Genomic DNA, 23938 nt, shown 5'->3' on the forward strand with positions numbered 1-23938 from the left:
TATCAATTCATCTATTTATTGATTGGGGGCTCATTACCACACTGATGTTGATCGCCCGTTACGATCCAGGGATGTCCCCACCCCCTTTGTATTGAAGCCTATGGAAGAACACACATACCCATACCCCCCCCCCCCCTATAGCTATTCTGGCAAATGCACCACTTCCTTCCTCGCGAGAATCGGTAGCCCTTTTCTGTCTCCTATCACAGCAAACACGAATGTCCGCGCGGAAGATGTAGGTGCCGTCCCAAAGTCGTAGCAACAAATGGTATCGCTTCCGTTAAAGCTGTTTAATCATTACATCATGGATAACAGGGAAAATACTTGTTAAGTCAGCGGTATAAGAACAAAGTTAGATGAATTAATGTCATCGGTGTTGTGTTTGTGATACAGTTTTCGATTCTGGATTTACACACGGCCGGAAAGGATTTTACGAGGAGCTCAATTATTCTGAATATTTTGAATTTCTCGCCGAAATCAGAGACCCTTCTTGTTGGAATTAAAGGAGTAATAACCAAGACATGGAAGTATATTATACAGCATAATTTCTGAGCTAAGTGGAAATGGAAAGGGTAAGTAGAAGCATGAAATAGGTCCATGGTAGAAGTACGATACATTTCATTATCTTTTTATCAATGGGGCAATGAAATGTCCCTTTGATATGAGGGCTTCTCGATCGTTCTCCTCGCTCTGCTGATATTCGTCTCTTTCCTTCTTCTATTTTCTTCTTCTTCTGCTGCTCCTTCTCCTTCTTTTTCTTCTTCTTCTTCTCCCCCTTCTCCGTCTTCTTCTTCTACTACTACTACTACTTCTACTACTACTACTACTACTACTACTACTACTACTACTACTACTACTACTACTACTACTACTACTACTACTACTACTACTACTACTACTACTACTACTACTACTACTACTACTACTACTACTACTACTACTATCTCTACTACTACTACTACTACTACTACTACTACTACTACTGCTACTACTACTACTACTACTACTACTACTACTACTACTACTACTACCACTACAATTAACTACTACTAATAATACTGCTACTACTACTTCTACTAATACTTCTTCTTCTCCTCCTTCTTCTTCTCCGTCTCGTCCTTCTTCTTCTTCTCCTTCTTTGTCTCCTTCTTCTTCTTCTTCTTTTTTCTTTCTTCTTCTTCTTCTTGTTCTTGTTATTAGTAGTAGTATTATTACTGTTGTTGTTATTATTGTTATCACTATTTTCATTATTATTATTATTATTATCATCATCATCGTTATTATAGCATTATTATTATTATCATATCATTATAATATTATTTTCGTCATTCTTTTCTTTCTACTTTTTCATCATCACACTCTTTCTACTGAATCGCCATAATATTCATATTTTCATCACAAATCAAATCGATATACTCCTCAATATTCCGGTATTTTGCCCCTTTCATACTCAGCAATGCCATACATAAAAACCATCAACTAAATTCAATTATCCTGAAAATGGGAAACCATATGTATGCTCAAAACAAACGTAGAAATAATGCTGTCAACATGATCAAGGAATTGTTTTTGTTTTTTCACCCGCTAATCCGCCCCGGCCCTTTCTTGCCCCCACCCCATTTTCTTGTTTTCGATATATTCCTTCCCCTCCCCCTTTCACTCGTTAAGATACCTCTCCTTCTTTCTCTATTCTTTGTCTTTTGATCTAGCTTGCTTTTTTTGTAACTCTTCGATTTGTTCATCTGGCTTTAAACAATTTTGTTTGTTTTTATGACCGGAGTCGATTGTGTCATGACTTCCCAATCTTTCAAATTTGTAGTTTAAATGGGCACTCCAGGTTGAAAACAATATGAAACAGATAAAGAAAAATCACACAAAGAAAACACTAAAAATTTCATCAAAATCGGTCTAGGAATTACAAAGCTATAACATTTTAAAGATTTGGATTATTCCGGTGAAACAGCTCTAGGCATGTCTTCATGAATTTTCAATGAGCATGCCATATCCCCACTTGTTCTTTGTATTTTATTATATGAAATAAGGTTGAAGCATTTTTTTCCTCCATGAACTAGAAAATGGATTGACAACTGATTAAGTGCATTAGATATTCATTGCTGCAACTTTTTTCATTATAAGGGAGAGATAATCATTGAACATGCATGAAAACATGAAGCAATTATGATTTTATGTAATAACATAAGAAAAAGGGAAATGGGGATGTGAAATAATCAGCCTACTAAAAAAAATCATTAACTTCGTCATTTGTTAACAGATTTTGATGAAGTTGTCAGCATTTTTTCTCTATTTATTCAGATTTTAAATTATCAACATATTTTCAGCCCGGAGTACCCCTTTAAAATGTAATCAGTCCTGAGGCCGAGTTCATATGAAATAAAAGAGTAATAATTACCTTTGTGATTGTCATCGGAATAGTGCCCCAAAAGATAAATTGGGCCCCTGAAACTTTGTAATTCCCCGGGTTTTTTTAATTTCCATTTGGTTGTTGAGTTAGTGTAGTGTTTTTCATAATTCGAATAAACTTGATCTTATGTCATAGTGCCCCTTTAATTATTATACACCTGAACCACATTCATGATGTACATTATACATGGGGTCCTGTATTCTCCAACCTGAAAGTCAAATTTGAAATAATGTTCGTTTTCATGTCTTCTTTTTAGGATAAATTCATTCAACCATAAATACTGGGCAATCTATATCAATCTAACCAATTACCTTTATCGAAAGCTTTTCAAATTGTTTCTTAAGGGGGATTTATTCAATTCAATCTATTTTTAAATCTTTCTAAAAAGAACATTTAAATGACATTCACAATGCATATATGTATTTTATATCCACATAAATACACATGAGAAATAAAAAAATAAGCATTAAAGAACAGCAAAAAGGGGGAAATTAATATATATTTACATTTGATACATGAGATATCAATTAAATAGAATTGTGAAAATAATAGGCCTAGATAACACGATGAATAAAACGTGCAACTAATTCTTCAACCTTATTTATTAATTTATTTTTTTTATACTTTTGTTTCTTTCGCTGACCAGTTGTAGAGAAATTTCAATTTTGACATTCCTTAAAACAGAACAAAGAAATACAGTACAATGGTTCACTCTAAAACAAATCAGTCAAAAATGACAAGTTGATAGGGTCAGCTGGGTGCAACTGTTATTCTAGTCATATTAGACCAGAACAGAGTTATTTCTGACCAGAATACATGTCAGAAATGTGAATATCAGTGATTGCCATATCAGCTGCTCCCAGCTGACTACTGGTCTAGTCAATTTGACTGATTTGTTTTAAGAGTGTTCCTCTGACAAGAAGATATTCGTGTCTCGTATATTTATGGGATTAAAACGGACATCTGCAAGGACATGTTCGTTCGATTTCAGGAAACTTTCTCAAGCATGCATGACACTAAAGTAGCCACCATGGTAACTTTACAATATCAATATCATTTTACATTGACTCGATATTTCCTCCATTTAACTTCATACACAGGCTATTCTAAAGGGAACAATGCATCGGCGTGCAAAGATTAAATATAAGTGCATATTTTGTTTGATTTTTTTAATAAAAAAATGTGGGAGAAGAAGAAAAACTGAGTGGAATTGGGACAAGGATGAGGAAAAATACTAATAATAATCGTAACTAAGAAAATAGCATATTGCACTGTTTTAGTAATGACAGCAATAAGCATGATTGAAGGTGACGGCTTACTGGCATCCACGCGCAGCTGTTACACTGTAAAAACTGCGGTGTTAAAACTGACACCAATTGGCGCTAATAGAGGACCACACCCTGAGGTGTTACTATTACACACTAAAGATTGAACATAACACCAAAGAGTGTAAATGTAACAACCAAAGTTGTTGTAATAACACCTATAGGTGCACAACTATAACACCACCAATTTAACACCGGTGTAAAATAACTGGTGTGGTCCTCTATGTACACCGGTTAACACCACAGTTTTTGCTGTGTAGTGACTTTTCTTGCATGGGCTATGTTTTTGACTTATCTGTGGCGAATTCCTAACCATATTGGCCTGCTCAGTGTAATTGTCATAAACAGGTGGAAAACTAAATATGCAACGTAATCACTGAATATTACTGGAAGTGTACAGGGGGGGGGGGGGGGGGGGGGGCAGTGTAATCGAGTCAAGAATGTGGGAGTAAATATTATGACTAAAAAAATGCCCCCCCCCCTTTGATATCCAATAATCCATCGAAAAATGTATTTCAAACACTCTTATCATCATTCTTTATACATTATCCGGGTCATTCATCTTCCTACATAGTTTCAGAACGTAATTTATTTAAAGTTTTGTGCACTTGGTCGGGGGGGGGGGGGGCGGCTACTACAGAAAAAAAATGTGTGAATTAGAATATTGATTTTAATATGGCAAACGTGTATATTCATCATAAAATAATACGCCGTGTGGTTCAAATGCAATACCAGTATGTAGAGTTGCAAAGTGACGTTCGAATTTGGTAAAAATTATTATTTTTTTGTTATTTCTTTTGTTGAACAGGCACGAGTGGTTTGTCTGGCAATCGCGTTATCTGGCATCTTATCACTGATGTACAGTCGGCTATTGACGGACCAATCACTGCAACTTCCAAGGGCGTTGCACTCAGACGCTACAATTACATCAGGTCAAGAACATGACAATACCAACGCTCCCACGGGAACTGAGGAACTACAAGAGATCGATACCGGGATCGGGCCATCCTTGAAGTCTGAACGCTCTACTTCGTCTTCGTCGTCAAGTTACCATGGCAACGGCGTCTTGCAATCTGGAGTGGATCGTGGAGCTCTCGCTCGGCCGAAGAATGGACTGGCGGAAATTGGCCACCAAGTAGCGTCTTCCAAAATTAGGAGCTTGAAGTTCCAAGACGAGCCTCTCGACCAAAGAACTACCGTTCCGCGTCGAGCAAACTCTGACGTTGGAAAAAATAAAGAAGAGATGAAAGAGGAATCCTTCAAGCGCAATAAGGATGAGAAACAAATGAAGTTCTTGTCACATATGAATAAATCAAACATTCAGACTCCTTTGCCAGAGAATGATGCAGTTCTACCAGCTCATTTAATCAAAAGCATCAGGGAACAACTAAGTGAAATGAGAGACAAATTTAAAAAGAAATCTGCCCTTGTATTTGATCGAGCTCATCTTCCACGGAACCTGACATTACTAGGAAAAGCAGTAGGTCCATTTCTTTCTTTCTTTTTATGCTATTTTTTTTTACTGATTAATGGAATTTGTAACAATGATATTGGTGATAATTACAACAAGAATTATAATAGCAGAAGGGTAAAGATATCAAAAGAAGGATATTTTTGTTAACAGGATAAACTGTCATCTAGACATCAACATGAAAGAGTAGTGCGTTTATTGAAAATCTCTCTGCTTTTGACGTTATTCGGAAAATCGATTCGGAAAACACAGTATTTTTTATCGTTTCAGATCTTTCGGGTAGTGCCAGAAAAATTCTTACCCGAATATCGCAGTCCTTGCTTTCATTTACACGAAAAAGATAAGTCGAGTCAGCTGGCTTGTCTACCCCATGTGTTTCTTGCCGGATTTCCGAAGTGCGCCACCACCGACCTGTTCAAGAAATTGATTTGCCATCATCAAATTGTCGCAACTTCCAAAGAACCCCACTGGTGGACTCGAACACGATTTACTAGTAAGTATGCAGCCGATGATATTAAAGCGAAAGGTTATCTAATGTTTATTTCTTTCATTCATGCTCGAAAAGTATTTAACTAAATGAACATTGCAAAAACGCTATTTAAAATTATAAGCACGTTGTTTAAGTTCGTCACTTCAACAACGACTTTTTACACTTTTCAAATAAGATGTTTAAACAGTTGTTTAAAAAATGAATGAACAAATGAATGGATGAATAAATAAATGAATGAATATGAGAAATAGATAAATAAGAAAGTAAGAAAATAAACAAACGCGTTGGTAGATGATGAAATAATGAATTGAATGAATGAATAAACAAAATATACAAAATGAAATAAATCAATTAATTCATTAATGGAAAATATATTTTTTGAATGCACTAATAATGAAACCCAAAATGTATAACTACCAAATGAATAATTCCATAAACAGAATATGAAGGAATATCAAATGTATATACAAACTCATCAAATCACAATCATCATCTTTATCAACTTCACCATTATGTCATCATCATCATTATCATTACAATCGTCATCATCAGAAACTGAAGTATCACGAATATCTTGAGCATCATTATTGTTATCATTATCTGTAATGGGTTTGTATTGTAATGATTTTGTTTCCTGATTATTTATTCATTAAAGGGGAAAGCGTACTCCATTATTTAGGACACCAGACTAACCTCGTACAAAGGATGGAAGAGACCGGAGATAAAAGACTAATTACAAGTATGTATTGATGCATCTTAATTCTCGTGATATTTAACAGGTTAATTACTTTCCAACAATAACAACTACAAACTGCACAATCACCAATCGGTGATCCGGTGAATATATATATTATGCAGTTGAGTACTGTTCCTATATCCTCCCTCAGAGGATACAGGAATACGTGTAAACAGAATTGTCAGAGATGCTCACGAACACATGCGGGAAATGGCGCCGGCCTCTAAGATGAGGGCGAGATGACATCACTGCATAAGGTCTATCACAAAGTCTTGGATTATTTTGAGAAACTGAGCACTGTTAACAATTAATCGTAATAATCAACAGCTTACATTTTATCTATTTCATTTTATATCACCCAAATAATAATTGTTCACGGGTTAATAAACTTTGAACATTTATTGAAACTCATTCAGTGGCCCCACTCTTAATGAAATGTGTTCATAAAACAGTTTTTCTTTGTCTTGCATTTGGAACTTTTTAGGTTATTCAAGGAAGCAGAAATTGGTTCTAATAGAGTCCTTTAGAAATTAAAAAAGGGACTCCTAGAACAAAATGGAACCCTATAGACACAAACATGGTAGGGTGAATCACACCATTATGTTGTACCAAGAATCTTGAAAGGTTTCTTGTAGATCCACTAATGGTTCCAAGGATCTGCCCAGAACCCCTTTAGTTTCTTCGAAGAATCTTTAAAGGTTCCAAATATACTACGGACCAAGAAAGGGTTTAAATCAGCACCCTTTTTTCTAAATGTGAATACGGTACATCATGTACAATGTTATTGTAAACTACAGTAAAAAAAATCATTTTGTATTTCCATTGAATGACATTGACCATGATTGAATTTTCAATATATAGTGGATGCCTCAGCGAGCACGATGTGGGACAACACATACTCTCTTGGTAAATTCGGTTCCATTCGCCATCCGCCCAAGTGGACCCACACCGATGTCCTCAGGTCAGTTCTACCTGACGCACGGTTCCTTCTGCTTCTCAGGGAACCCACCGACAGACTGTACTCGGGCTATATGGCGTTTGACACCGAGTGGCGCACCCAGAAGTCACCGGAAGACTTTCACCAGCGTCTCGTCCGATCAATTCAAGATTTCGGCGGCTGCATGAAAAATTATCAGTTGTCGACATGTGTGAATTTCAAATATGACATGGTAGGTGCCTCACAAGGTCCATGGTCAAGCAAAGGCTAATATTTTCTTTTGTTCGGCTTTGTGGAATTTAGGCCATGGACAACATTTCTGGGTTAAATGCTGATTTCAATTGCATACTTGAGTCATCAGACTAATAAGAATACTAGTATTGTCTTATTATGACACAAGAAATGTTGATAAGCCCAGGATCTAACTTAGAAGAATCAATCAAATTTAATTACAAGTGCCTATGGAAAAATGATGTATGTAACAATGGGTTTGAACCCAATTTTATTTTAACTTTTAGTTTTAATTTAAGTTCAACAGTTAGACTAAAAGTCTAAAATCTGATGAAGCTACGATTGGCAAAAAGACAGACAAATTATTGAAAAAAAAATTGTTATTCATTTTCCATTTCGGGTACTAGAAGTTAAAGGAAACTGAATCCATTGCTAAGAAATGCCTTGAATATTCCCCGAATTCAAAACCATGGGTCTAATATTTCATAATATTCAAAGCTTCTCTCAAAACTTACCTCTACAATTCTTCTTTTAATTTTCAAGTTTTAAGTTAATCTTGTCAATATCAAACGATTATTCCTTGATTTCTGGTTTGTTTATGTTTAGCTATTGCCTGTTTTATTGTTCGAACATAATGTCATGGTATTTCTGATAATTCATTTTGTTTAAACTGATTGTATTCGAACTATTTAATTAATAAACGTCATAGTTTTTATTATTTTCATTATTTGTTCATGTACTTCCCAACTTGAGTAGGCAGTTTTCTTAGCTAATTTGTAATTTGTTATATGAAAATACTTTACACTGTACATTTCCTTTCTTGTATGTTAACTGTCCAATGTTATTGATGTATGTTACTTAATTGTTTTGTAAAGCGCTTAGAAACATCACGTATTAAGCGCTATATAAATACAATGTATTATTATTATTATTATTATTATACTCATTGAATTGGGAGCTGCATTGGTCGAGTATAGACATTAAACCACAAGCAGCGTTCATCAAGTCCCCATGATATACTATCCACTTGATCTCCAATACTCTGCTTCCATAATACAGAGATTACGTGTAGGAATGTACTCTGTCTTCATACGAGACTGGCTGAAACGGTACCCGCGAGAACAGCTCCACGTTCTGAGGACCGAAGACTGGTCTAAAGACCCGGCGAAGGAACTCAGCAGAATCGTAAGCTTCTTGGACTTAGGTAAGATAAGGATTTGACCGAGATGAATAGTGATAGCTTTCACGTAACGTAATCATCTTAATGTAACAATTAGGTTATGATTTAAGTTATAAATGTTACAATGGTATAACAATAAATACCCGACGAGCACTTCAAAAGAACATGATGCGCACAAATAACTAAACCTCTTATTGTGATGCCGGGTTGGGATGGAAACCTTGTCTAAGTAAACGTCTATGTTGTAATCTTGATATCTTCTGCATGATTGACATAAATCCATCTGAATATGAACTGAGTTTTACCCATCCCGGATTTTTTTCTATGCACTATAGATCCGCTGTCACGAGACGCACTCCTTAACATCACATCATCATCCAGAGAGAATCAGAGAACTCAGAAAGATAGATCTCTGGGTGGCTTACTTCCCGAATCCCGACGGCTACTTGAAAAGCTTTACAAACCCTTCAAGGAAGATCTAGCGCAGTTGCTACAGGATGATAAGTACTTGTGGAATGGATAAGCATGACAGTAGATCTCCTGGTGACGTAGTTTCTGTATCACGGTTGTTGCTTGATGAATTGTACAAATTCTTCAAGGACGATCCTAGCGCTGTTGCTACATCATGATATTTACCTTTGGATTGGATCAACATTTTGATAAATCAACGGGAAATTTCTGCATCACAACAGATACTTGATGAATTGTACAAGCCCTTCGAGGAAGATCTAGCGCAGTCGCTATAAGATGATTGTACATGTGCCATCTCTATAGCTGACATACTTTCTGCATCACGACTGTTATTGATGAATTGTATAAATTCTTCAAATAAGATCTAGCGCATTGGCTACAGGACGATAAGCACTTGTGGAATGGATAAGCATGACAATAGATCTCCTGGTGATGTACTTTCTGCATCACGGTTGTTGCTTGGTGAATTGTACATAATCTTCAAGGACGATCCTAGCGCTGTTGCTACAATCAGGATAAGTAACTTTGGATTAGATCAACACTCTGATAAAGCAACGGGGAATTTCTGCATCACGACAATTACTTGATGAATTGTACAAGCCCTTACAGGAAGATCTAGCGCAGTTGGTAAAAGACCAAAAACCATTCCTGTGGAATGGATGAACATGACAATAGATGTCAAGGTGACATACTTCCTGCATCACGGCTGTTTAATATTGATGAATTTTACGAATTCTTCAAGGACGATTTGGTCCCGTAAATTAGGTGTATACCGAGCCTTATATGAACATTGTCATTGCTACAAGAGTATTATCGGCTAAGAAAGTTTTCTATCGAACCTGTTGATCACTGTTTAATATAAGACTATTTATTATAATCACTACTTAATATAAGACAAACAGTAAGAACCAAATACTTTCGTCTACTGGTAAAGAGTGGAGGTGAAGGCAGACTTCGGGAAAGGCAGTAAGTGGGAAGTTCAGGAGGCCGAAAAGGGAAATTCACAGGATACAATTAACACAGATGAAGAAGCAATCACTACATTTAAATGAAGCATATTATTTTGTTTGATTATAAAGCTCGATGTGTCTATTCATTCATTGAGATTACTTCCCTTTTTCCTCTGACGATATATATGTTTGAGGCGATTACGATGTATAACAAGAGGAATGCCTCTGGCCGCCTCACCTGCATCACGCGATTCAACATAGCGGCAGTGCTGACTTTGAAAACTACTATAACTCGCACAAGATGTTCAGTGATACTTGGTTTCTCTTATTTCCACGTTTTATGAACTAGACCAATACGCTTACAGATATAGGATGGTAATTCAACAAATACCCCCAATGTGGCCAAAATTCATTGACCTCACATGACCTTTGACCTTGGTCATGTGACCTAAAATGTGCACAGGATGTTCAGTGATACTTGATTACTCTTTACGTCCAAGTTTTATGAACTAGACTATGGACCTAGAGTGGTAGGTCCATGGTATGAGGTAGAGGTTTAATGTTATGTTTGTAGAGATAAAACGCAATTGAAACAAATTGGGAAACTTAGGGTTGCTTAAAAAGGCAGTTTGATGAGGAAGAAGTGATGGAAACATGAGTAAAGAAGAGTTTGTACAAATGACGGCTAGTATAGGAATAAAATATGTATCATATGATGAAAACTTTGTAATCTAAATTTCCATCTGTAGTGGAAAAGGCATTATTCTACATCAACTTTAACAACCGTTTCATAGTTTTCATACATTGAAAATGCTGACAGAAAATTAAAGAAAAAATACAAGGAATATTTAATCAATGCATGATTTATATATGTAAGTAATAATTTACAGCAGTGAAATGCTGTTTGATTTTTTTTTCAAATTAAAAAGGTAGCCTGATTCAATACAGATATGATTTTTTCATAATAATGAGATAATTTTATAATCATAACATACAGATATTTTTTAGTTTATTTTTCAGTGGCAGAGGGAGACTAAAATCAATTTTGCATTTTGAAAGATCGGAAAGATTTAATGTACTAACATGAAAAATCTATGAACTGAAAAGATATCTTAAAAAAAAGATCAAAATGGACATAAACATTTAAAACAAAATAAGTTGATTGTACTAGTATGAGAAAAAAATATATATAGTCTGGTTTTCTGCTTCATAATTTGTAGCATATCATTTTGGAACACACAAGGGACTTTATTAAATGAAAAGAAACAGGACAAAGATACGACTTTCAACAATTATTTCCATGCTTCCAAGCAAAACCATCACCGCAACAGATACATTCCTTGAAAATGACAAAAAAAAAAAGAAGAAACATGCATGCATACAGTGCGTATCAAGAGAAAAAAGTTTACACTTTGAAAAAATCCTGTAAAATTATACGTTTGTAATATCCTGAAGATTTTTCCACATTTTAACAATGGTACAGATCCATTTAGGCAAATGACGATATAACTATGGAAAAATATTTCCGCCTGGGTGAGCACCACTTACTTTTGAAAAGTTAGTGAAAAATGATTTGCGCAGAACTTTGAAATAGCTATGCGAATAAAAGTAAACCTTTATCATGAAGAACATAGCAAGTAAAGTTGATTTGAAGATATCTTTGACCTCTTTTAACTTGTTTCCTTGCCCAATACACTCCGAAGAGTGCATTGCGCCCCGCCCCACTCCCCCACACACCAAGGCCATCAAGATGATATTTGATTTACACTGAGCTGTGATTTACATAAAATGAATTAGGCTTGATTTTCATTTTGTTAATCATTGTCAAGCTTGGGAAAAGCGTGGAGAAACAAGTATTAAATGAAAAATTAAATGTCAACCCACTTGAAATGATAAAAACCTAGTGAAAAAGGTGCTGGAGATGTCTGATGTAAACTTTTGTTCCGATTCAGTTATGTCCTCAGATCCAGCTGGCACAAAAAGGGTAAAAGTTGTGCTTACTAAGTGTTGAAATTTCAATTTGGGTGGCAAATTTGTTTAAAAATGCTGGTAGTAAAAATGTATCGCAGGGTATATAAGCTTGATTTCGCCCTTTCCCCTTGACACTGCGTGAAAACAAGCATTTCTGCGAGCTTTACAAAAATGGACAGTGCTCACTCAAGTGTAACATTCTTTCAAAACTTTTACTTTCATTGGATAGATGAGACCCAACCCAAGATTATATGTGAAAAAAATTACCCATATGTTGTATATTTTTTAATTCCCAGAGCTTTTTCAAAGTGTAAACTTGTTTTTGATACGCACTGTATAATCTTTTCGACTCGATGATCATGACAATCAGGCGCTAATGCTTTGAAACTCATGATTTTGCTTTGAACACCGTAAGGGTGGGTTTTCAATGGGATTACACTCACTCACAAAACAAAAGAAATCCAATAAATATATTGATGAACAATAAGATACCATGTTTAACTATTAAGAAATAAAAAATTTCACACAAAAATCACACAATGATCGAGTGCAAGTTCACAGTATCCATGGGACTTTGAAAGGAAAATTTTAAAAGTTTTCATTTCAAAAAGAGGTTTAAATGAAGAATATATTGTATGTTTACAATGTGTGCAAATAAATATTCTGATAATGAAAGATAAAAGAACTGTCTTGTGTTTTTTTATATTTTACCTGGTCTTCATAAAGCAGTTGTGTCTCTCTTTCCTGGGTAAGTAAGAAATAAATTTGGATCACAGCTTTAAAATGAGCGTCTTATTCTTTAATCTCCATATTGCTTCCTAACACTCATAAATGCAAGAAGAGTTTCAGAAATTAAAGAGCAAATATGCATGTGTATAATCCTTTGAAATTATAATAGCAGACTCTATATGGGAAGGGGCTTTGGGACTGATTTTACTCCCTTTTTATCCTCACTCCCGTGATAATCCCCTGCGAACAAATTTTCTAAACATGTGTATGCCCTAGCATAAACTCTATACAGCAAATGAAATCATTTAGAAATGTTGAAACATATGTAATAATAATAATAATAATTGGCATTTATATAGCGCTTTATCAATCTACGACTGTTCAAAGCGTCTCACAATTATTATTACCCGGTCACTGGATTCATAGCATTCCAAACAGCCTGTTAGGCGCACACTTGCTAAACCAACCACAATGACGATTGTTTCCTACCGGTACCTAATTAGCACCTGGGTGAGAGTGGCAAAGTGTGGATTGACGCCTTGCCAAAGGGCGCTAGGCCATGGTGGGATTCGAACACACGACCCTCTGATTACAAGGCGAGAGTCAGAACCGCTACACCACGGCGCTTCCACATTTTGTTCTAAATGTAACAATTACAGATGGATGGCTGGATACTAACTTAATACATTCAAGTGATGTTGAATAATTATTCTTCATTAGATTGACTTCGTAATCAAAATATTTATATATATAAATAATTGCTTTTCATTAATTGCATTCTGACAACTTCACATTTTGTTCTAAATGAAAATCATGTTGTAGGTCTTTAAAGCCTATGATTACACAGCCATTTGATAAAAGAAATATTGGCTTGGCTTGGAATTTACTCAATTTTCTTGTTGCTTGCTGGCAACATACATGAATACTGAATGAATTTGTGTGTCACTATGCTCAAATTTATTACACAACTGCTTTTTTATCAAATTGATTAAAATGCATTTCTTCCAAAGTGTAAATATGCAATATAAAGTGTTTTTTTTCTGAAAAACAACAAACTAAAACTTCATATTGCACCTGGAAGTGGCAAAACGTCAAAGGAAGAACTTTTCTCTTCTGTTTTTATGAAGGCGGGGGTAAACGCTATTCAATATGATTTCATCAGACAGTCAACGTTGCATGTGAATTCAACTGCTTTTGTTTGATATTTGAGGGATTACAATCAAATATATCCCCAAAGTATCCCGCAAATGAGGATATAAAAACAATACAAATTCATCAGATGCCATACAAAGCTCAGGCGACGATTTCTTGAGAATTTTAGACGAACCCGACTTTTCTTTCAAAGGACGAGAGATTAATGTAAATGATACATGCTTATCTGCATGCTGTGAGCAATCTTACAGTCTAGTTTTCCTTTTTTTAGATCGGACTCAGAAATTGAAAACTGTCACAGATATCACTGTTGGAAACAACCTTGAGAGCTTATAGACACCTCATTTCCTCATTCAGACTCTGATGTATTTAAAATTGGCATTTGAAATACCAACTGTGGTTTTTTTGTATGAATATGGATGCATGTCTGTGGAAATATGAGAGAATAATTCATGACTAGAAAGGCTCAGAGGAAAATTAATTGCTTCTTTTTCATAGCACCCCCCCCCCCTTCCTCCCCCAAAGGTAATATCCGGTTGGTCTATTGTGCAAATACACATGATGTAGTACCATAAATACTGCTTAAAGGTATTGTTTAACTTTGTGAGCAGCCAATTTAAAAAATTCTCAAACCAAGATGAAACATGTGTATACAAGTGCATGTATTAGAACTAATAAACCATGAAAACAACCATTATTGAGAATGAAAAGCTAAAACTACAAGGCAAAGCCCGATTTTGTAAATAGGCGTCTTATAGACACCTAAATAGTACACATAAGTGTATGGGATGAAATTAAGATGGTGTTTCTGGTCACTTTATATTTCAATTTTTGAAGCACTAAATAATTATTTTTGAACGCAATTTTTTCTGGGTTTCATTTTTGTAACATATCGCAGACACAGGTGACAAGTGTGACCATCTAGCTCAGATTTTTTAAAAGTCAAACCAATGTTAGCCAATCACTTTAAGTGAAATAAACACACCATGTAGATTTGGTGTGCTTTAATAAATGTTCTGAATATACACACTAGGACTTGATACAATTGAGGGGGAAGGGCATTGGTGTACACATTTATGGCCAGAAAAATGTTTTTAAAAAGGATGTTCTAGTGGAATGAGATCAGGGGCGGCGGAGCGAAGTTGAAAGTGGGGAGGGGGCACAGGGAGAAAAGAACACATTTTCTTGTGAAAAGGGCACCATCTTAAAACAAAGAAAAAATAATGATCTGACCACAGTGTCATTTGGGGGATTTTTTTTTGGGGGGGGCTAGATATGTCGTATCACGTAAATTTAAAAGCTGCGAGCGAGCATTCTTATAACGAAAATCCAAGTTTTTTAAAGCTTTTGACAACTAGTATGAAACAAGTGGAATGCCTCTGGCCGTCTCACCTGCATCACGCGATTCAACATAGCAGCAGTGTTGACGTTGAAAACTACTATAACTTGCACAAGATGTTCAGTGATACTTGGTTACTCTTATTTCCACGTTTTATGAACTAGACCAATACACTTTACAGAGATAGGATGGTAATTCAACAAATACCCCCAATGTGGCCAAAGTTCATTGACCTCACATGACCTTTGACCTTGATCATGTGACCTGAAACTTGCACAGGATATTCAGTGATACTTGATTACTCTTATGCCCAAGTTTCAAAAGTCAGATCAATAAACTTGCGAAGTTATGATGGTAATTCAATAGATACCCCCATTATGGCCAAAGTTCGTTGACCTTTGACCTTAATCATGAGACCTGAAACTAGCACAAAATGTTCAGTGATGCTTGATTACTATTATGTCCAAGTTTCATGAATCAGATCCATAAACTTTCAAAGTTATGATGGGAATTCAACAGATACCCCCAATTCGGCCAAAGTTCATTGACCCTAAATGACCTTTGACCTTGGTCATGTGACGTGAAACTCATGCAGGATGTTAGGTGATACTTGATTAACCTTATGTCCAAGTTTAATGAACTAGGTCCATATGTTTTCTAAGTTATGATGACATTTCAAAAACTTAACCTCAGCTTAAGATTTTGATGTTGATTCCCCCAACATGGTCTAAGTTCATTGACCCTAAATGACCTTTGACCTTGGTCATGTGACATGCAACTCTAATAGGATGTTTAGTAATACTTGATTAATCTTATGGCCAAGTTTCATAAACTAGGTCTATATACTTTTTAAGTTATGATGTCATTTCAAAAATTTAACCTCAGGTTAAGATCTGATGTTGACGCCGCCGCCGCCGTCGGAAAAGCGGCGCCTATAGTCTCACTCTGCTATGCAGGTGAGACAAAAACTGATCAATTTCCACTTGTAAACAGTTGTCGAAATTATCAGATCATCTTTTTTTTTGTTAATCAACGATACGGTAACTTGGATTTTTTTAAACATTTGATTTATATCCATTTCTTGTGAAGCTGTTTGTAGAACAATAAAATATTGTCGTTGTAACTATGTAATATTAGGGAACATAATGCAACATTAAGGAAGATCATAATGAAATTGACTTTGCTTTTCTAACCATAAGACAAAAAGTTCACAGGTCGTCTGGTAAAGGGAAATGAAATAGGGACATTGTTGTGCAAAATAAAGTATTTAGCAGTGAACAATTGACTAATGATTAGCTTATCTTCTTTGAAACGATTTTGAAGTTGAGTTCTCTTCCAGCTCTCTAACACTGATACAATTCTACAAACAGTATAGTATTTAAATGCGAATGGAAATTAATTCCTCATATATTTCGAACAATTTTTTCTTATCAAGAAAACCCTGTTAAAAATCGTGCATCCTGCTTCATAGAATATGAAAATGATGTAAATGTTATTAAGTGTTAAAAGAGGTACCGAGGTGGAACTGTTACCAAATTGCTTTTTACATTAAAGGTAATCCGTTGTTTAAGTAGGCTCAACTCGTCTTCTGAAATACATGCAAAAATTCCGAAGGATTTTCTCAGCGCCTGATCTAAAATTTTTGTTGCTCAAAATGAAAATGTAGGGTAATGAAGCCGGATAGAGAGGAATAAAGAAGCCGAAAAGGTTGAGGAATCTTACAGGCCCCTTTTCAAAAATCGGGGTAAAAGACATAATGGCGGGTATAAAAGTAATTACAAGTACAATGTACATGAAGAACATCATCCTCATCAGTCGAAGCTCACTTTGTGCTAGGTCACGATTACGTCGAGCCTGAACGTTGAGGGCGCCTTGCCTTGTCCAACGGAATCGTGAACAGCAGGTTGAAGAGCAGTGGTTCGTGTCAGGTGAATCTCCGTTGTCCGAGATTACAGCTCTGGTTGAACCCTGCAATGAAGCTCTTCCTGCATCAAAACCTCCCGTGTCACTTATTTGGGCCCGCACATCATCATGTTTATCGGTGGACATGGTAGAAACGGTTGGCTCGTCGAATTGTTCACTCTGCTGACGAGCATCAGCATCGACATCAATGTCGTTCCTTTGCATATTTATCATAGCATTGTTGCCATTTCCTTCCACGCGCTTCCTGCTTGACCTGATGACGCGAAGGGTTGCTATGTGCATGATGGGAACAATGATTACGGGGAAAAACCAAACGCAATTCAGAACGTAGCCTGCAGTCTGCAGTCTTTCATACACTTCAATTGAGTCGATGTAAACGTACAGGTCATAATAGAGAAATGCCCAGTAAGGGAACGCTGTGAGGATCGCTGCAAGCCAGAGTGATGCAATCACGCCGGCGATTCTCCGACGAGGGACACACCAAACCTGAAATGCTGTCTTTGGATGTGCTATCAGCAGGTATCGGTTGGTGGCAACTCCGCAAAGGCTGTACATCGACAGCGCATTTCCGAGGTGCATAAAGGCCACGGAGGCATAATCAACTGCTACTGTTGTTCGGAGTTCATCGAAACGGACAAAAATCGTGATTATATAGATAGGGTTGATGATCGCGGATATTATGAGATTAACAATGCTTGTCTGCACCATGTAGATGTTCATTGAGTGTGTCCGTAATTGGGGATTCCTCCAGAATGTGAGCACTATCAAACCATTCCCGATGGCTCCGAAGAATGTCAAGAGAGTAAAAAATATGATAGCCACAACACTCAAGGACTCCCCTACGTCATAATCTATCCAGTCATAACTGAGAAAAGTGTAAAGACTTGAGTTGTTCATCTCCATGATTATGAAAGGCAAATTGTAATCTTCTAACCCGAAGAAATCCTTTAGTCATGTTCATAGGCAGTCTCCTCTGCAATTGTAGGTACCCTCTGCCATCTTAGTTGCAGCTTAGTGTAATTCCTCGCAGATTCACCTGTAAACATGGTAAAAGAGAGTTGAGTTTACAAATAATCAGAATATTTATAAAATGTATTATACGAAGGCCTTAAGATTTTTCTGTTTTTTTTTCTTGCGGAAAAAAGAGAAAATGATATGCTAGACATAATGGCGGTTTGTGCAAGAATAATCCCCAGGCCCCTGGAATAAAAGCAATGAATGTATTTCTGTGTGGTCCTGACTGATAAGAGCAATTCTTCAACATATCTAACGACCAATTAATAGGCCCGCAACGCCAACAATATGATGATTAATGCACTAGATCTCAAGGTTCCTATAAATGTTTTAGTACCGACGCCGTATCGAAGTGTAGCACCGGCCTCAAAACCACCCTTTTCTTTAATAGGCGTTTTAATAAATGGAAAGTATAATTCGTGAGCGAGTGGGATTTCTCCAGTAATTTTAGAATATAACGCTCTGCGATTGAATGATTGCGAACAATCTTTCTAGCCAAAACGAATATACATGATTTAAGTGGTGATGGGGTAGGCTGGCCTCCAATAACATAAAAGGATCATCAATTTAGCAGTGATTCCATTAAAAAACCCAGCGTAACAATGATTGTTAAAAGCCTCTCTAGAGCAGCTTTATGTAAGGGTTACCGGTACTTGGGTAAAAGTATGGACAGTGTTAAATTATCATCATTCTATTTTTACACCACTGACCGTTATAGCTATCTCTTATCAATTCTTTGTGAAATTTTTAATGTTACATTTCAGGAAACAGTAAGAAAAATATCCTAGTTAAAAACAAGGAGCTTCCTCCTTGATATAAAGTAGAATGAATATGAGCTTTTCGAAATTTGTTAACAATAACAAAGACAATATTTTATTGAATGGAGAAAAAAATCCAGCGAGAGTTTAAAGAAGATGGGAAAAAGTTTTAAGTTTGGGGTTCACTCGAGAATGAAATGTGCACACTACAATCTCTGTGAAATTTCCACGCAGTCCGAAAGAACGGTATCAAAAACTCGTTTTTATCTCGTCTCTGATTTTACTTTGCAAACTTCATATTTTGACACCATGAAGAAGGCAAATTGCTCTTCTAATACATCTGATGAGCGACTTTCTTCTAATAACTTTCTGAAAACCAAATTTTTGTGTTGGCTATTTACACTCTATATAAATTGCAAGGGTTTTAATTGAATCAAGGTGGACTGTAGTTAGGGACAAATCAAGTTTGTGATTAAAGGACAATGAAACCTTTGAAACAAGATAGCTTGTGTGAAAATAGTAAAATCAAAGAAACAGATCAAGGAAAGTTTGAGAAAAATTGGACAGATAATGAGACAGTTATAAACATTTGAATATTGCGATCACTAATGCTATGGAAATCCTCAAATTGGCAATGCGACAAAGATGTGTGATGTCACTTGTGAACAACTCTCCCCATTACTTTAGTATATACATGTATTTCACTTAAATTGCCTCTTCTATCAGTAAATCATGTGTTCTTTCTATACGGGGACATGTAATACAGATGTTTAAAGAATACATCATAGATAAAGAGTTTGTATTCCCATAATAAAAAGCAAAAAGAGACATTTTAAGGGTATTTTATAGTCCATCAAAGGGAAAGTTGTTCACATGTGACATCACACATCCTTGTCGCATTGCCAATGGCAGGATCTCCATATCATTAGTGATTGCAATATTCAAATGCTCATAACTTTCTCATTATTTGTCCGATTTTTTTTTCTTATTATTTGATTATTCTGTTTCGACACAAGCCTACTTGTTCCAAAGGTTTCATTCCCCTTTAACCCTACAAAGACTGGGGGGCTGATTCAGCCCCCCCCCCTCGACATTTTTTTTGCGATAAATCCGCCACGCAAATTTTTTTGACCGCGTCGCTCGCTGACTTTTTACTTCCAAGTCTCACGCAAATTTTGAGACCAAAATTGTGACCCCCGGGTACGCGGTTCCGAAATTACGCAACATTTCGTAAGTGCATGCAGACCCAAAATTACTCAAAAACGTGAATTTGTGTACAAATCCAATGCAAATAGTGTTTTAGCCAAAATTCATAAATGTATCATTATTTTTCCTTTTACTGCTTAAAATCAAATAATTTGATCGTTTTTATGGTCAAAATAAAGTCCCCGACAATTTCCATTAAAAAAACAATTAAAACAAAAAGTCGAAAAACAAAGAAATACATAAGAAATTTAGAAAACAATATAAGAAAATAAATGTGATGTTGAATTTTTTTTTAATGAATTTGATCAGATGCCTATCTAGAGTATATGAAGCAAAAATTAGCATTTCAGGGGCATAATTTTATTAATAAGAGCAAACTTATGATTTTACGCATAAAACCGTGTAATTTTTCTCTTATTTCCTTTTTGCAGCGCCTTGAGCACATAATCAATGTGGATTTGGCGCTTTAGAAATACTCTCTATTATTATTATTATTATCAACATGATCAATGAAACATGAGATTTTTTTTGCAGAATGTGGTGTTATAGTTTTGTAGATAATGCCATGGGTAACGTGTGTGCCAATATTCGTCGCGATCGCGCGATCGACGGCCGAGATCATAAGGGGGGGGAGCTGAATCCCCCAGTCTTCTTAGGCATCGAAATAGCCCAGTCTATTTGTGGGTAAGTGCAGTCCTGACAATTGATTTTTGCATCTTAAGGGATTTGAATTTGAATCCGAAATCGATTGGTCCCTAGAACTTTAATCTACTTGGACCTGCAATTTAGATGTGCAGAGCGGTTTATTTCCAATTTGTCCAATTGCCAACTCGTCTACTACCATTTGGTCTACCATCAATTTGTCCAATCACCACATGGTCTACTTTCATTTAGTCTAATACCATTCCGTCTAATAACCAGTGGATCCAATGGCCATTTAGTCCATATATACTGTTAATTTTTGGTCTAATTGGACTAAGTGTTAATTGTGCAAACTGAATGAAAATGAAATGGATATTAGACCAACTGGTTGTGAGACGAAATGGCCATAGACGAACTAATGATTAGACGAAGTGATGATTGGACCACATGGTTAATGGACCAAATGGTTGTAAGACGAAATGTTGATGGACGGGATGGCATTAGACTAAATGAAAGTAGACAATTTGGTGAGTGGACGAGTTGGCAGTAGACGAATGGGAAATTACCGTGCAGAGCACCGTCCCTGGCCCATTATCGTTTTTAAAGTGGCTGGTGACTTATTCATAGACCTGCATGTTTTGTAATAATAATGATTATGATAAAAATAAAAATAGCAAATTTTTAAATAGCGCTTTTCCAGAACGGCTGAGAGCGCTTTACAGCATATTATTAACCGTATCAGACATCTGAGCAGGGCAACTTTGAAACATTGTTGCCTGCTTAAGACTGGGATCAAATTGCCGGTCAATAAAATTCCAATTGTTTATCCACGGGCCCAATTTATTGCCCGCTTCAGGAAAGTCAATGAGAAAATACGTGGAAATGTAGCTGGCAATAAAAAGCAGAGCTAGTATCCGGGTATTCTACGCGTTTTTGCACGCGTCCTTGAACCTCGCAGTGCTATACGTCATAATGGTAATCAAGTTAAGACAACGCTGGATACTGCGTCCCCAGGCCAGGCCAGGGACGCGTCATTTCAATTACGTCACAATGGTAAAGTTCAGAGGCCCAGTCTGCTCAACATGATAAACTAAGATTCTCATTCTAAAAATTTAAAATATCTAGATTTTAACGATTTTTGCTCTAGATGCCTGATTTGGTTAATAATAGCAATATTGACTGGCCTGGGGGCGAAAGGACATATATCGCCCTCACTATATTGATATCACCCTCGTCTGCGACTCGGGCGATATAAATCTAGTTTGGGCAATATATGTCGTATTGCCCCGAGGCCAGTCAATATTGCTTTATTATTCCCCGGTCACTGGATTCATTTCAATCCCGCATCAAAAGTGCTGACAATTTCCTCTCCCTTGGAAAATTTCCATGCATTCATCGAAGCCTCATAATGGCGCTGGCAAATTCAAACAAAAAATATTTTTCGCATCCTACAAGGTACCCGGTACCCATTTAGCACCTGGGTCGAGAGTGGCAAATTGTGGATTAACGCCAAGCCAAAGGCCGTGGTGGGATTCGAACACACGACCCTCTATTTACAAGGCGAGAGTCTGAACCACTACACCACCGCTCTTCCACATGTACTACCTTTCACTCGCCAAAACGAATCCCAAGTCACCTAAAACTGATAGAAAATGTGTTCCTGCATCCTAGGGAGTGTTGGAGGACGGTGCACATCACTCGCAGACATCTAATGAAGATGTAAAACTGGCGACGAAGATCGTTATGTGAGCCTTCTTCTGTAACTAACGAGGCGACATCATTCAAACGTTAAATATAACATCCGGTATGTCCGGGGAAGCGTCGACTCAAGCAATATCATTCGAAAATTTAAATGACATTAATTGATATGATTAATAACGAACTGGAACATTACATTTTCTGAGGCGTCAGACAAGTAATTAGAGTGAAAGGAATTAAGAACGGTGCAAATATACTTCCCATGACGAGAAGTGTCTGCTCACAAGCACGCACCTGATGAAACTGGCGGGAAACTGGGTGCTCTGTCGTATATAATTACATGTCAAATCGCTGTAGTGTGTCTAACGCAAGAACCATGGTAACAAATTAGCTAGCTCTGGGTAGTAATCACAACCGGTATAGAAAGTGACAAATCAACGACACGATAATGCCTCCTCGAGTTCAGGGCTATCCATTCAAAATCCAATATATGGAGGGGATTATCAGAATTGATGAAAAATGGTGTAATTAGTGGGTCAATATGATACGATATAACGCTATAATCTCTTGATGAAATGAGTGTACATGTTGGCTTATACAAGGCAATGTTATTTACCCCCCCCCCCCTGGCCCCAGCGAGCCATTTTTTTTTACTTGTCATTTTTTTTCTTTTGAGGAAGGGGAGCAGTTATTTCCATGGCGGTGATATTTGTTCGCACCATACCCCCCCCCCCGCACGTTGATCGATCCTAGATCCACTCATATACCTATATGAAGAGAACCCCCCCCCCCTCATACCAGTTTCGTACTACCATTTTTCGTACTATCATTATCATTATTTATTAAGCAAGGATACAAACAAAATTGCCATATCGTAGTTGTGTATATGGATAACAGGTCAGCTGATCTGCATTTAATACTAATGGTTCAACTTTAATTTACAATCAAACAATCACGCAATATTTGATTTGGTTTGATTTATTCTCATATTTCACAAAATAAATAACAAAACATCAAAACAATACAAAACAATAAAGTGTTGCAAAGTAATTCAGTGTAGCATAGAATGACAGTAGGTAATTACAATGACAATAAATGAGTGTGAGATATGAAGCGACCTGCATAAAAAGCGAAGCTTGTAAAGTCTGCAGGTTCCTTTAAAATATTGCTATGACTCGGAATTAAAGTACAATTTCTTATCGAAGAACTGGACATTTGAGCAGTATGATGACGTTACGCTGTAAATACGGTAAAAACGCGGTTTGAAATTTTAAGTAAGTTGCGTCGCTCCAA

General features: G+C 36.5%; 1 protein-coding gene across 1 annotated transcript; it reads left to right on the forward strand.

Moving 5' to 3' along the window:
- The first annotated feature begins 235 nt into the window (after window positions 1-235).
- LOC121427192 (carbohydrate sulfotransferase 15-like) lies at window positions 236-10494 on the forward strand. The gene is made up of 7 exons (XM_041623462.1): window positions 236-572; window positions 4556-5227; window positions 5489-5711; window positions 6364-6447; window positions 7306-7613; window positions 8672-8816; window positions 9128-10494. Exons 1-7 carry the CDS (start codon window positions 564-566, stop codon window positions 9313-9315), a joined length of 1629 nt encoding a protein of 542 aa, XP_041479396.1. The 5' UTR covers window positions 236-563; the 3' UTR covers window positions 9316-10494.
- Window positions 10495-23938: the final 13444 nt, after the last annotated feature.

This window comes from Lytechinus variegatus, chromosome 14 (genome assembly GCF_018143015.1).
Source record: "Lytechinus variegatus isolate NC3 chromosome 14, Lvar_3.0, whole genome shotgun sequence".
Lineage (NCBI taxonomy): Eukaryota > Metazoa > Echinodermata > Echinoidea > Temnopleuroida > Toxopneustidae > Lytechinus > Lytechinus variegatus.

What these genes read in the sequence shown, in the direction of transcription:
- LOC121427192 (XM_041623462.1), top strand. An exon ending in GACTCGAACACGATTTACTA is followed by an intron (nt 5,712 to 6,363) that starts GTAAGTATGCAG and finishes TATTCATTAAAG; the next exon opens with GGGAAAGCGTACTCCATTAT. An exon ending in CGTAAGCTTCTTGGACTTAG is followed by an intron (nt 8,817 to 9,127) that starts GTAAGATAAGGA and finishes TATGCACTATAG; the next exon opens with ATCCGCTGTCACGAGACGCA.